Source organism: Pantherophis guttatus, chromosome 14 (assembly GCF_059756535.1).
Source record: "Pantherophis guttatus breed Tessera chromosome 14, ASM5975653v1, whole genome shotgun sequence".
In the NCBI taxonomy this organism is placed as follows: domain Eukaryota; kingdom Metazoa; phylum Chordata; class Lepidosauria; order Squamata; family Colubridae; genus Pantherophis; species Pantherophis guttatus.
In genome coordinates, this window is record NC_142076.1 from 921,678 (window position 1) to 936,794 (window position 15,117).

At 49.0% G+C, this 15,117-nt stretch overlaps 1 protein-coding gene across 2 annotated transcripts in view; it reads left to right on the forward strand.

The window, feature by feature from the left end:
* Window positions 1–14,682: 14,682 nt before the first annotated feature.
* Window positions 14,683–15,117, forward strand: part of NHERF2 (NHERF family PDZ scaffold protein 2) — a 90,331-nt gene continuing 89,896 nt past the window's right edge. The window contains exon 1 of one of the 2 annotated variants that reach the window (XM_034420658.3): window positions 14,683–15,014. In XM_034420658.3, the coding sequence (XP_034276549.2) occupies window positions 14,799–15,014 (216 nt within the window). In that variant the 5' untranslated portion in view covers window positions 14,683–14,798. The remainder of the gene's footprint in view (window positions 15,015–15,117) is intronic. The other variant, XM_034420659.3, reaches the window with a different exon arrangement.

Below are 15,117 nucleotides of genomic sequence, written 5' to 3' on the forward strand. Positions count from 1 at the left end.
AAAGTGCTGGTACTTACCTTTAAAGCCCTACATGGCTTAGGTCCAAGGTATTTGCAGGACCATCTGCAAATGACCACCTGCCTCCCACCATCCTGTCCGCTCACACAGGGCTGCCCTCCTCAGGGTACCGTCGGCCAGACAATGTCGGCTGGCAACGTCCAGGGTTAGAGCGTTCTCTGTAGATGCTCCTGTCCTCTGGAATGAGTTACCCACCGAGCTTCAGACGGTGCCTGATTTCCGCTCCTTCTGTCGGGACTTAAAGATTTGGCTGTTTCAACAAATGGGTTGACCCTGATCCTTGGGTTTTATTAATTTATTGTCGTTGTTTTAACTGGGTTTTAATTATGTTACCTTTTATTATTGTATGTTTTAACCTGTGTTCGCTGCCCTGAGTCCTTAGGGAGAAGGGCGGCATATAAATTTTTGGAATAAATAAATAAATAAATAAATAAATAAGGCCAAAAATGACAGCCAAATGCTTCTGCTACACTGAAAAGGAAACTGAATCTGTCCATGACCTCAGTGCCAGGAGGTCTTGACTCAAGGAAGGAGCAGGAGCGAAGAAACTGACTGAGAAGAGCAAATGTGGCCCTCACCTCCAGCAAATTACAGCTGTGTCAGTTGGACACTGATATTCAGGAGATCATAAACAGATGAATCTGCCAAGGGAGACCAGATGAGCAACCCAAGGCCAAATAGGCCAGGACTACTTTTATTGCAAAGCGATAATAGCTGAATATTGCAGGTCAGACCGTGCCTGCCTTCTGGTGTTTTGGAAAATAAATTGACCCCCTCCTCTTTGTGGCAACCTCTCAAATACTATGTCCCCCCCCCAGTCCTTTTTTTTATCTGGACTGGTCATACCCAGTTCCTGCAACTGCTCTTCACATGTTTTAGTCTCCAGGTTTTTTATCATCTCAATTGCTCTTCTTTAAACTTTTTCCAAACTCTCAACATCTTTGAAACAACTTGAAACAATATGGTATGAGAAGAGACAAGGTGATTTTGTCAAAAACATCTGTCCAAACCACTTGTGATCACAAACCCAGAGAGCTACATTTTGGGGACAGATGGGGAGATGATTTAACAGATGCTGTTTTGTCTGATCTGAACAGCAAGAGGCAATACGTGACCAACTTTGTCTTTAAAAGAGAATATTTGTAGCTCAGGGTTGAAATGAGGGAGTCCTTGGTGCTGTCTGAGCTTGGTTGTTTTCCTGCAGATGTTTCATTAGCCAAACTAGGTAAAACATCCTCAGTGCTAGAAGGGAATGGGGCTTGCTCTCTGTTCTAGCACTCACCCACTCCCTTCTAGCACTGATGCTGTTACCTAGTTTGGCTAATGAAACATCTGCAAGAAAACAACCAAGCTCAGACAGCACCAAGGACTCCCTCAGTTTCATCCTATATTGGGACTCCCACAGCGCTCCCTGGTGGCCAAGCTAAGGGAAAATATAGAATACACAGGATAGACACTCTCTTTTCCCCCCCTTTTTTCTTAAAGAGAGAAACACAGATGGCAAGGGCTGGTGGAAGTCACGTAAACCTTGCATATGCCTCATGACAATGTAATGTAATCGCTCTCTCCTCTGCCTCTGCCAAAACCTAAGGGAAGTGGAAGATAAAGACCAGGGTCCCCCAAATTCGTTATCTCTATGATGATATGATATATGATATCTATTTATCACAGAAAGCCAGTTTAGCCTAGTGCAGGGGTGTTAAACTCCTGGGCTGCGGGCTGGATGTGTCATGTGATGTGTTGGCCATGCCCACCCCTGGTTTAGCGAAGGGGGAAAAAGTCCCGATATGTTACATGACTCTGACACGATGACGTGAGTTTGACACCCCTGGTCTAGTGGTTAAGACCTCAGGCTACAGACCAGGAGATTAGGAGTTCTAGTCCCACTTTAGGAATGCAAGCTGCCTGGATGATTTTGGGTCAGTCCCTCTCACAGTCCAACCCACTTTACAGGGTTGTTGTGAGGAAACAAGGAGGTGGAAGGACGATTAGTTACATTCACCACCTTAAGTGATTTATAAAAGGCTAAAAAGAGAAATAAAAAAAATCTAGCTGTCCCCCATCAACCCCTCCATGAAGTTTTGGGCTTGTTCAAGAGTTATTATATGAAAATAATGTAATACATATTACTTTAATAGTACTACAAATAACAACCACCACAATATTAATAGATAGTCCCATTGACCTTTGTGGGTTAATACTGACCACCTTGAGACCATTCTGGCAGATTCTTAGGAAGATGCTAGGTATAATATATCTTGCCTTCACCAAAGGATTCCACAAAGAATCTGCATGCTGTTTGCCAAGCCATTTAAATGTGAGCCAGATGGCCTGGTAATTTAAAGTTAAAGACAGGAAGGAAATCTTCTTGAACGTTGGAAAGGTTTGACAGGGGGTGCAAAGACCGAAAGAGAAGCTCAGCTTCTCCTCCTCAAAGCCCACTTACTGAGATGCTTTCACTGAATTAGGATTCCTAGGCTGAGCGGGAAGCTGGACTTGGTCCTCAGTCTTGTGTTTCTAGGGTTACAAATGCTCACACCTTTATGTATTCCTAACAGTCCCTTTTGCCCTAATTAGCTGTTGCATTAATCCATAAAATTAATCTCCCTCAGAGTTTATCATGTTTCCCCCCCTCAGTCCTAATTCCGGGCTGGGAAACAGCCTAACAAGTAGGGAAAAGTAGCAGTGGCTGGAAGGGAGGCAAATTTGTCAGAAATTCACCCACTGGAATGGCGGTAGCGCCACCTACTGGCTATATTTTGGGGAGGAGGGAGGTGGGGGGATTAAAAGCTGTTTTCCAAATGTGATTGAAGTACAACTCCTGAAAAAAACCCAAGGAAGTCCAGTTGCCTCCTGAAAAAAGCACCTTTGGGACAACCATGATCTGCATAACTTAGAATCTCCACAGACTTTTAGCTATACAATTTGGGATGAATAGCCTTTGAATGGTGTGGGAGTAGGAACAAGTTTCCAGAGGAAAAATGGCAGACTACAGGAACCCTTTGCACTGCTCAGGTGACCCTGAGGACACAGATAAACCCCCAAGCAGGGGTGAAATGCTCCCGGTTCGGACTGGATCACCTGATCCGGTAGGAATGGCAGCAGGTGGTTTGCAGAACTGGTAGCAAAAATCCCTGCCCCTCCCCCCGCCCGGTCCATGCTCAGCTGAGCCGTGCGATCATCAGAGGCTTTGTCAGCCTCCACATTTATTTTGCTTGCTTGCTTGGCTGCCATTGTAATGGGGGGAAGGGGGAGCTGTCTGGATGTCTGGAGGGGGAAGTGAGCTGGTGGAGTAAATGGGAAAAAGTTTTCCTGAGCATTTCTCTGCAGCTGGTAACCACTCAAGGTCAACCGTCATGGCCTACCAGAAGGATGGAGCCATCGGAAGCTGCACCCCACATGACCCCTTGGGGGGATGTGGATTGGATAATCCTGACTGGACCATTGGGGGGAGGGTTTTAAGGATGCTTTCTATATGTGGTTTTCGCGCCTATTGCCTCAGACCTTGCTTTTCTTTGGTTGCATTCAGTTCATACTCAGTAAAAATACCTTTCTCTATGAAAATGGAGTCGGGGTTTTTCTTTCTTGAGTGCTGAAAGGAGGCACACCTGACATTAAGCAAGGTCTGCAATTAACAGCCATCCCGGAAAACTACTGTGAGGGCTTAGCAAAGAATGTCTGACCAAGACAGCAACCAGGAGGATATGGGAACTGCTGGTTCTGTGATCTCCCCGTCACACCCCTGTTGGGCAGGCCTTGCCACGGAGGCGAAAAAAGCCCAAAATTCCCTTGCTATCAATAAGATACGGGGGAGATCCGAAAGGACTCTTTGGGATTCTTTTTAACCCAAGTGTGGAACCACATGCAAGACTGGGGGGAGGATTTCCCCTCAGATGCCGCATGCGTGAGGTGCGTTACCAGGGCCCTGGAGGGGGTGGCAGCTGAGTGGATGGTGGGACTCCATAATGAAGATTCCCCTCTGATGAGAAATTATGACCAGTTCATGGCAGCCCTCAGAGCACGCTTTGAGGACCCATTAGCTGAGCGAAGGGCGAGAATTAGAATGAAGTCCATACATCAGGGGCAGAGATTGGTGGCGGAGTACACCCAGGAGTTCTGCGAGCTGGTGCCCTACATGAGAGGGTGGTCAGAAGTAGCCCTGCTGGAAAGCTATAAGGATGGTCTTAATGAGGATGTCTACAAGGATTGCTGCTCCCGAGGGGCCCCTAGGGATCGGCAAAGTTGGTACATGCTGGCCGCTGATGTGGAGATTGACTTGGCCAGAGATAATTTCTGCGGTGGGCACACCTGGAGCCAACCACTCTCCTCATCCCACAAGAGGGCTCCAAAGGCTACAGTGGGACCTGCAGTCTCCAAGCTGAAGTCCACCGCGTGCTTCAGATGTGGAAAGGAGGGCCACCGAGCAGCTGAGTGTTTCTCTAAGCCTGGACCCAAGGCGACCCCTAGTAGAGGGAAGAGACTCGACAAAATGCCTACAAAACCCCACGAAACCGTCCTAAAAGGGCTAGAAGTCATTGAGTTCGCTCCCCTGAAACAGGGTGAATTGGGAACTCCGACTGTCGCCAATGATAGCGAAACCGAAACCGATTCCAACGAGGATCTCCTGGTAAGTCAGAATGGAGGACCCATGACCATCCCAGTAAAACTAAAGGTACCATCCACCAGGGCCCAGGGGAACATGCTAGCCCTTCTAGATTCGGGATGCACCAGGTGTGTCATCAGCCCTGAGATTGTGGAAGAGATGGGTCTAAGACTAAAAACGCTGAAAAGGCCCATTGCATTCTGTCAGCTAGATGGGTTGGTAGCTGGGGGGGGAGGGGGCAGCCCATTTTTTAACCGAACCGATTGAGATGAGGATGGGGGATCACCTAGAAACTCTGAGCTTTATTGTGGCCCCTGGCATGGAATGACCTCTCGTACCTGCCTCTGAAAATGGAACCCGTGCATAAATTGGAAGATGGGTGTTGCACATCCGCTCTAACCAGCAAGGGAAAAGAGGGGAGAACCCCTATTGCGTGGCCAAAGTGGCGAGTGAGGTGCAGCAACTGCAACAGAATACATTGTGGGGGAGGAAAAGATCCCAAAAGAGTACCAGGACCTCTGGGAGGTGTTTAGTGAGAAGGTGTCAGATGTACTACCCCACCCCCCCACTGGCCTACAGACTGTAGTATAGAATTCCTTCCTGGGGTAAAGCTCCCTAAACCAAAGATCTACCTCATGACCCCCTGGGAGTTGGGGGAACTATGAGACTTTATTGATAAAAACCTAAAATGCGGCTTCATCCAACCGGCTAGGCCGCGTGTAGCCGCCCCGGTGCTATTCCGGGAGAAGAAGGATGGGTCTTACTGACTGGTGGTTGACTATAAGAACCTGAACGCTATTTGCCTTACCGATTACTAACCTTCTGAAAACAAAAGGAGGGGCGAGGCCAAAGCCCTCCCGGCCTCTCGAGTGGACTATGGAATGTCAGGCAGCTTTTGAGAAACTGAAATGACTGTTTGCTGCTGAACCGGTTTTTTTTTTTTTTTAAATTTGATTTATATGCCGCCCTTCTCCGGAGACTCAGGGCGGCTTACAATGCGTTAAGCAATAGCCTTCATACTTTTGTATATTTATACAAAGTCAGCTTATTGCCCCCACAAACTGGGTCCTCATTTCACCTACCTTAGAAAGGATGGAAGGCTGAGTCGACCTTGAGCCTTGGAGAGATTCGAACCAGCAGAAATTGCAGACAGCTGGTGTTAATCACAATGCTTTTTTAGTCTGCTGAGCCACCAGGCCCTTATTCTTAAACACTCTGACATTGTTGTTCAGGCCGACGCCAGCGATGTGGCTGTCAGGGCGGTGCTACACCAAGCAAAGGCTGAGGGGAATTTGCAACCCTGTGCCTATACCTCTTGGAAATTATCTGAGACCGGGAGGAGATGGCCCATCTGGGAGAAGGAGGCTTTTGCTGTTTCGTTCGGCGCTGTTAACATGGAGGCATTTCCTGGAAGGGGCAAAACACCCCTTTGAGGTGTGAACTGATCACAAAAACCTAGAGGTCTTAAAAACGCCACAAAAACTGTCGCCTAAGCAAATCCACTAGGCCCAACACTTTAACCGATTTAATTTCTCCCTGCGCTACCTTCTTGGAGGGAAGAACTTTCTGGCAGATGCCCTCTTGAGACTGCCTCAATACAATAGTGTTCAAGAGGAAATGATTCATCCGGTTATCCCCTTGAAACAGCTGATGGCACCAGTGGTTACCAGAGCCCAGGCAAAAGGGAACCTAACCTTGTCCGGCGAGTTGAGCAAGCAGTTAAAAGAAGCACTAAAAACTGACGAGTGGTTTTTAGCCTACTCCAATGAGTGTATGCTTAGGGAGGGTCTCGCATGGGTGGGAGCGAAACCATATGTCCCCGCCAGCCTGAGGGGGGCAGTATTACAATACACCCATGATGCTAAAATTGCTGGGCATTTTGGTTTCATAAATACATTACATTTAGTTAAACGACAGTTCTGGTGGCCGGCACTGACGAAAGACATAGAAGCCTACGTGGCGAGCTGCCCCATATGTGCTTCAGCAAAGAGGTCTCCTGGGAAACCACCTGGGCTGCTTCCGAGTGTAGCCAGGCCGGGAGCCCCATAGAAGGAAATGTCCATGGATTTTATTGTTGAGTTGCCCGAAAGTGGAGGGAATACAGTCATTTGGGTGGTTACTGATTTGTTTTCTAAACAAGTGCATTTTATCCCATGTCCCAAGATCCCTTTGGCTAAAACTCTGGCTAAATTGTTTGTCCAACATGTGTATAGATTACACGGGGCTCCAGAAGGGTCCAGTTCACCAGGAATCTAGGACAGAGGGGTCCAGTTCACCTCCCACTTTTGGAAGGAGTTTCTGGGGTTGTTAGGCTCCGCCCAGGGGTTAAGCTCCGCCCACCACCCTCAGACCAATGGGGCTTGTGAAAGAACTAACTCAGTGTTGGAACAATACCTAGATGTTACATAAATTATCAGCAAGATAACTGGGCAGACTTGTTGCCGTTTGCAGAGGTTGCCTATAATAACTCTATACACAGCAGTACTGGGTTTACCCCCTTTAAGGTAGCCTCTGGCCAAGACTTTGTGCCCATCCCAGAGTTACCTCAGGAAAACCCACAGATTCCTTCTTTGGCTGAATGGATTGAACAGCTACGTGGTACTTGGTCCGTAACACGTAAGGCCCTGGACGAGGCTCACCAAGCTCATAAAGTCCAAACTGATAAGAAAAGACTTCAGGGTAGGGATTATAAGGTAGGAGATAGGGTTTTCCTTTCCACCAAGTACTTGCAAACTACCCAAAAGTTGAAGAAACTTGGGCCCAAATACGTGGTCCTTTCCCTATCGTACACATAGTTAACCCAGTTACGGTGCAATTAGAGTTGTCTAAAACCTTGCAAAGGATTCATCCGGTGTTTCATGTTAGTTTGCTGAAACCCGAGCGTACGTCCCCTTTGTGTTCGGACCAAGAACCTCCTCCTGTCCCCAGACTCATTGAAGAGGAACAGCATTTTGAGGTCAAAGAAATATTGGATTCGAGGAAACATTGCGGTAAGGTGCAGTACTTGGTGGCCTGGAAACATTTCCCTTTAGCTCAGTCTGAATGGGTAAATGAGTGAGATGTTAGGGCTCCGAAGCAGCTACAATTATTTTATTCCAAATATCCTGATAAACCTTCATCTTGGAGCTGTACTCATGTTCCTGGTTATGTAATTATCTATTTTCCCTTATTCTGTTTTTCTTGTAGGGATAATGTCTCTTCTACAGGAGGGCAGAATGTCAGCCTCCGCCTTTTTATTTCTTGCTTGCTCGGCTGCCATTGTAACGGGGGAAGGGGGGAGCTGTCTTCTGGATGTTTGGGGCGGAAAGTGAACTGGTGGAGTAAATGGGAGAAAGTTTTCCCCAGCGTTTCTCTGCAGCTGGGAAGCGCGCTGATAACCACTCAAGGTCAACTGTCGTGGCATACCAGGAGGATGGAGCCATCTGAAGCTGCACCCCACATGACCCCTACATGCATCCACAATGGAGAGCAAAATCCGGCTGCTCCCCGTACCAGTCATCATTTACCGCTCTGAGTCCTAAGCGGCAGGAGATGAGGGCTGCCTTGCACTGCAAATATACCAAGGCGGAATCCTGATGCCGCACTTACAGCAGAGAGAAGAAGCCAGATTTTGCTCTCCATTGCAGACGCCAGATTGGCCCCCTGCAAGCTCTCGTCTCTTGAGGAGCCCGACCAAAGTTTCCAGCGCCGCTACAGAGAGCGCTCCTCAAGAGACGAGAGCTTGCAGGGGGCCGATCTGGCATCTGCAATGGAGAGCAAAATCCATCTGCTCCCCGGACCAGTCACCATTTACTGCTCAGAGTCCCAAGCGGCAGGAGACGAGGGCTGCTTTGTGCCACCGGCTGGCGCAAATATACCAAGGCGAATGCTCATGCAGTGCAAGTTCAAGTAGTGCTTTGCTCCCGCACTTCTTCCGGCCCTTGTTGGTGCTCCACGCACCTCGGTCTCTCAGGGAGATGCTTGATTTCCTCTCAGCCCCAAGACACTGGCTGGCCCACAAGATGAGAGACAGAGAGAATGAGAGAGAGAGAGAGAGAAAGAGAGAGAATCAGAATGAGACAGAGAGAGAAAGAGACAAAGAATGAAAGAATGAGAGAGAAAGAGTGGGAGAGAGAGAAAGAGAGGGAAAGAGAGAATGAGAGAGAAAGAGTGGGAGAGAGAAAAAGAGAGAGGGGGGAGAGAGAAAGAGAAAATGAGATAGAAAGAATGGGAGGGAGGGAGGGAGAGAGAGAGAGAGAGGAGGGAGAGTGCCTGAAGGATCCCATCCCGTCATGGGAATCCAGGTGCTTCAGCAAGCTGAACGCTGGATTCGTATTAGTGGTCTGCAAAATTTAAAATTATGAACTTGGTAGTCCCTGAGGTCCAAAAGGTTGGGGACCCCTGCTCTTAAAGAATGCAAATGACCAGCTGTCTGCAAGGAATCCTTCCATTCCCTGCCATCCAGTCAGAGCTGAAGAAGCTTCTTGGATGAAAAGCAGAACGTCTTCAAAGAAAAAACAAGAAAGTCCAGTTGCCTCTGTAAAAAAGCACCTTTGGGACTACAACCCCTGATAGCATGTTCAAGAGGGCAGCAGCAAGGGAGCTAAGGAGTTTCATCCATGCGATTCTTCCCTTCCCTGCTGCTTTCCTGAACATGACTGGTGCAATTTTCCACTGATCTTCAGTGTGAAAAGGAGGAAATCTCACGTATTAAGATTTGCAAAAGGCCTAAGATGCAACAACTCTGTTCACATTTTAACCTATTTATTGAATTAGCCCAATTTCTGCATTCACATAATCCTTGAAACATGAATCAAATGGGTTGGGGAGGGCCATACAGCAATCTGAGCCCATCAGAAATGAATAATGGGAAACAATAACCCAGCTTCTAATGATGTGCAAAAGGTAGAACTGTCTACTTGAAGCATCTTGTGTGCTATAGAAAGTTCATCTCCCAAAACCTCCCAGAAAAAAAAGAAGGCAAACCCTTGGCTCCCCCCTCCCTCCCCAACTGCAGCCCTTGGTTCCCAAGTAAAGCAGCCCCCTCCCTCTTCTTCCAAAAAGGATACATTGGACCTGAGGGGGTTTAGACTTAAACTGGCTGCTGCTGCATCAAGAGATGGCAGCATGGAGTCATTTTGCCACACGGTTAAGATACAGCAAGGAAACACAGAATCCACAGGAAAATAATCCAGGTTTGCACACTTTTTCCTCCATTGCATAGGCGTTTTTTAATGCAGTGCTTCAATTTTTTTAATGTTTATCTTTCTTCTAAGAGGTAGGAAAGAGCACACGAGTCTCTCACACTACATGTTCATGACAATTTCATTACATTTTACACAACATAGACATAAAAATACAGTCTAACAATTAAAGGAAATGATAGAGTAAAAAGAGAAAGGGACAGAAGTGTGAAAAAGTATAAAAAGTATAAAAAGCAGGAGTATAGAAAGTATAAGGAAAACAAATATATATAAAGAATGACTTCCAACTTCTTCTTCGAAGGATATAAAGAATGCTTATATTCAACTCTTATAGAATAACAGAATAACAGAGATGGAAGGGACCTTCGAGGTGTTTTACTCCAACCACCTGCTCAAGCTGGAGATCTAGACCACTGCAGACAAGTTCTTAAATACCTCCAATTATGGAGCACCCACAACAACAAGAGATGAACTGTTCCACTGATGAATTGTTCTTACCGTCATGAAATTTCTCCTTAATTCTAGGTTGGATCGCTCTTTGTTAAACTTCCATCGGTTACTTGCCCTCAAGTGGTTTGGAGAATAGGTTGACAGCCCTTCAAATATTGGAAGACTGCTATCATGTCACCCCTAATCCTTCTCTTTGTTAGACTAGACACAGGGGTGAAATGCTACCAGTTCGGGCAAACTGGTAGTAAAAAAAAAGCTACCAGTTTGGGCGAACCGGCAGTTAGCTATTGGTTTGGTTGAACCGGCAGTTTAAAAAGCTACCAGTTCCTCCAAACTGGTATTTCCGACAATCAGCTGTGCAGCAGGGTTTGGTTTTGCTAGAAAGGGTTACGCAAAAGGAGGCTTGGGGAGGTAAGTAGAACAGCAGGGGAGGGGATCAGCTGTGCAGCGCAGTTTGGCTTAACTAGAAATCCTGCTTTCTAGCAAAGCTAAATTGCGCGCCACAGCTGATTCCCCCCTCCCTTCTATTTCTCCAAGCCTCCTTTTGGTGCGCACTGTGCATGCAGCGTGCCTTTGGTGTGCAGTGCGCATGTGCAGCCAGCAAACCGACAGAAAACCGGTTCAGATTTCACCACTGATTAGACATACCTGGTTCCTACAACTGTTCATTGTATGTTTTAGCCTCCAGTCCCCTAATCCTCTTTGTTGCTCTTCTCTGCACTCTTTCTAGAGTCTCAACATCTTTTTTACATCGTGGTGACCAGAATTGGATGCAGAATTCCAACTGTGGTCTTAGCAAAGCAGTATATAGCAGTACTAATACAGATAGTCCTCATCTTACAAACACAATTGAGCCCAAAATTTCTGTTGGTAAGTGAGACATTTGTTAAATGAGTTTTGCCCAATTTTACGATCTTTCTTGCCACAGTTGTTAAGTTACTAACACAGTTGTTAAGTGAATCTGAGCCCCCCATTGACTTTGTCAGGTCGCAAAAGACAATCACATGACCCTGGACACTGCAACTGTCAGTGAGTCAGTTGCCAAGGGCCCAAATTTTGATCACGTGACCATGGGGAATGCTGCAATGGTCGTGTGAAAAATGGTGATAAGTAGTGATCGTTTTTCAGTGCCATTGTAATTTTGGACACTAAATGAATTGTTGTTAAGGCAAGCACTACCTGTACTTCAAATTAGATAATTATTAGTTTGGGTGGATGCTGTGTAGGATCTTTTCAATGCTGAGCATATAAAAATCACGCTGCTGTTATTATATATAACAACAAAGCACCATGTGAGTTTTCCAAAAACTATCAGAGAAGTTTCTGGTCCAAACTGTACATTAATATTCAACATTTTGTATTACTAATTTCCATCCAATATTGTTTAGGTTATTCACAAGTCACTTGTGAGCAACGAGTCTCTCAATTTTCTTCATTCTAGCCTCAAACTCATCCTGCTAGCGGAATAACCTAAGATTCTGAGGTGTGGGGTTTAAATCCCCATATAGTTTATGGCTCTCTGGCCAACTTTGGGTCAGTTGTGCTCTTAATTCTCCTATCTTACAGGGCTGCTTTGGGGTTGTAATAGATCCTAACATATATTGCCCTAAATCTTAGAGAAAAGGTGAAATATAAGAGCAGTAAAAAAATACAGCCTCCAATTCACACAGTGGGTATCCCAGCTGAGCTGATCCCACATCTCTACACTCGAGTCCATGCTCTGAGTGTTCAGTGATCTCCTTTCCCACCGATTTCAATTTCACCAACATCCTATCTGGGTCTGGATCTGTCTGTCTGTCTGTCTACCTATCTCTTTCCCTCTCTCCATCCTTCTAGACTAAAATTTGGAAGGAGCAAGACTGAGGCCCAGTCGGATTAGTTTTAATGATGCAGCTCCTGTCATCTTCCAGCTGATGCAGCTAGAGAGGAGCTGCATCAGCCCAATCACAGCTGCCCTCACTTTTTGCCAGCCACCCAGAAGCGTCTCCTTGGCACTGCCAGCTTGGTGCATTGGAAGCCCAAGGCAGGATCAAGATCTGAGGAGGCTGAATGCCTGTTTGGGACTGTCATGAGGAACTGGCCGTGCCCAAAGTGAATGAATGCTGCCCCTTGTCATTGTTACTTACACAATTTCAGCCATATATTTTTGGATAATGATGTAACCCTGAGGAAGAGGGGCAGGGGCAAGGTAAATAGCCATTTGCAATCTGCTGCCAGCAGGAACACAGACCAGGTATTGGAGTCTGGCCGGAACTGGTTGCTGCAGAATTTCCCAGCAGTTGTGGGAAAAGATTAACCCAGCTTCCCTCTAAGAAGACGTCTTGGAAATTTCTGTCTTGCTGCCTGCCCTGGGTAGGAAAGCCCCTGGATTCGCAGCTCAGGGCAGCTGACAACCTTGGCTTGGCCCAGCCCGACTTTTGCTTCCCAGGGAAAGGAGGGAAGCCCATGTGGTCTTGTGAGAAAAGCAACAGTCGACCCATGGCACCACTGGACGAGCCACTGGCACACGTCCTGCGCTCTCTCCTGTCATTGGGAGAAAGGCTCTGGCACGTGGGCACCAAAGCAGCTACATCCCGTATAGCATGGATGTAGAGAAATGCAGGGCAGATCCCAGAGGATTCTAAAGTCAGACTCCCTGAAAGTCCCTACCTAAGTCAAAGGCCTGCTCTCTGCATGTGCACAGAGGCACTCTTGTAACTGCTGATCACTCGGTCTTAAAATTGATGCAAAGTATAAACTGATGACTGATTAATGTGCCTGACTGGGGGAACAGAGACCCCCTTTTGAACTCACTTGACAACCTGATTTGACTGGGATAAAATTAAGGGATGCTCCCAAGAAAGAGGGGTTGCTCTCCTCGACTTCTCAGAAAATAGGGAGGGGGCAGGTATTAATTAAATAATAACGAAATAAATATGGAGCAAGCTACCCAGCCTTGGCAGGGGAATTCCTTCAGCCATATAGAAGAGTAATCATAAATCTGCATTCTGCTAGCATCATGCAGACAAATGCTATTTTTCTGCCAATTTTTAATCAGTCTGATGAAAGAGAATTTGCTTTTCAAATTTCTTTTGACCAAGAAGAAAATGTAATTGAAAATCTGAGGATTGGAGGAAGATGTTTTGGAATGTAATAAGTGATTCGGTAGCCCAGCTGTCTGCAAGTGGACGGTCCGGTTCGGCCTTTCGCTGCTCCATCCTCTCTCCAGCGGTTTCACCCTCCATCATCCCCAACCAATCAAAGTAGGTTGAAAAGCCCACTAAGGGGAATTGAAAATAAAGGCTGTGGCATCTCCCCCTAAGCCACGTCTGCAGGGGCAAAACAAATGAAACCGCAATGCAGAGTTTGGGCACAGCATTATTTTAAATACCCCTTTGCTTACAGGGTATGAAAATGACAGGCTGACATAGCAGCAAAGCTGCCAGCCTCTGATCTCTCTTCTTTCAGCTGCTAAATTGTTTTAGCCAGCATACTGGGTCCTGGCTGTTCCCAGCCATTCGAAGCCCCTGGGATATTAAGTTGGCTGCATGACTGAGACCAGGACGAGGCCTGAAAGCCACAAGAGAGGAATTCGCTTTGAACAGGTTGCTCCCCAATGAGCCTGAAACCGCCTTTCTGCCTGCTCTGCTCTGGGTGCCACAGAACACCTGCAGGACACCTGCCGAAAGGCGGAGGGGGGGCCGGAATCAGCGGAAAAGCGTCTCAGTGTATTTTGCTGGCATCCAAGCAGCTCCCGCTCAACGGCCCAAGCGCTCATTCGGAGGCTCCGGCGTTCTCTGAATGAACAAAAGCACCTTCCCTGCAGGTAGCCCTGGCTGGCGGGGGGGCGGGGTTGAAACCCAGAGCAGCTGCTTGAACTTACTCAGCTGCCCCGGAATGGCGGCTCCGATGCCCCTCAGGCTGAGCCCGAGCCAGGTTGGCCTTGGGAAAGTCTCCCGAGGGCCCCCTTCGAGCCCTGCTTTGCTCAACGCCGCTTCATTGAGCTAGCCGCCCTTGCTGGCTCTGCGGAAGAACCAGGCCACTCTGGGTCCCCGAAAGGGCCGAGGCCCCGTCCGCCCCCTCGCAAGCCAGACTTGCCCGAAAGAGCCGGAGGCGGCTCGGGCTCCGCTCCCAACTGCACGGATGATGCGCCGCGGAGTCCGGCCGCCGCAGCTCCCTTTTCCTCCCAGCCGGTGCCTGGCGGGAGGGGCCAGAGCGGGGCTGCGCTCGCTCGCTCCGCGCTCTGCACGCGCCCAGAGGCGCTCCGCTCCGCCCGCCTCCGCCCCGCTCCTCGCCTGCCCGGGCGGCGGGCGGGGCGGCGTCCTGGCGCAGGGGGCGGGGAGCGGGTCGCGCAGCCCCGCCGGAGCCGGGGAGCTGCGGGCCGGCCTGGCCGCTGGCCGCCTGCGGGCGCTGTGGGCGCCGTTGCGGAGCGCGGGGCGGGCGCGGGGGCGGCCGGGGCGGCCCGGAGACGCCCCCGCGCCGAGCGCCGCCCCGCTGGCTGGCTGGCTGTTGCTCGCCCGGCCGGGCCGTCGGGAGCGGAGCGGAGCCAGGAGCGGCGGCCGGCCATGGAGCAGGGCGCGCCCCGCCGCCAGCCGCGCCTCTGCCAGATGCTGCGCGGCGAGCAGGGCTACGGCTTCCACCTGCACGGCGAGAAGGGCAAGAGCGGCCAGTTCATCCGCAAGGTCGAGCCCGGCTCGCCGGCCGAGGCGGCGGGGCTGCGCGCCGGGGACCGCCTGCTCGAAGTCAACGGCGTCAACGTGGAGAAGGAGACGCACCTCCAGGTGGGTCCGCCGGGCGGGCAGACGAGCCTCCCCGGGCGGCGCAGTCTAGCTGGAAGAGCCGGGCCGCCGGAGCCCTTAAAAGCGCGGCGGGCGGGGGGCTCCG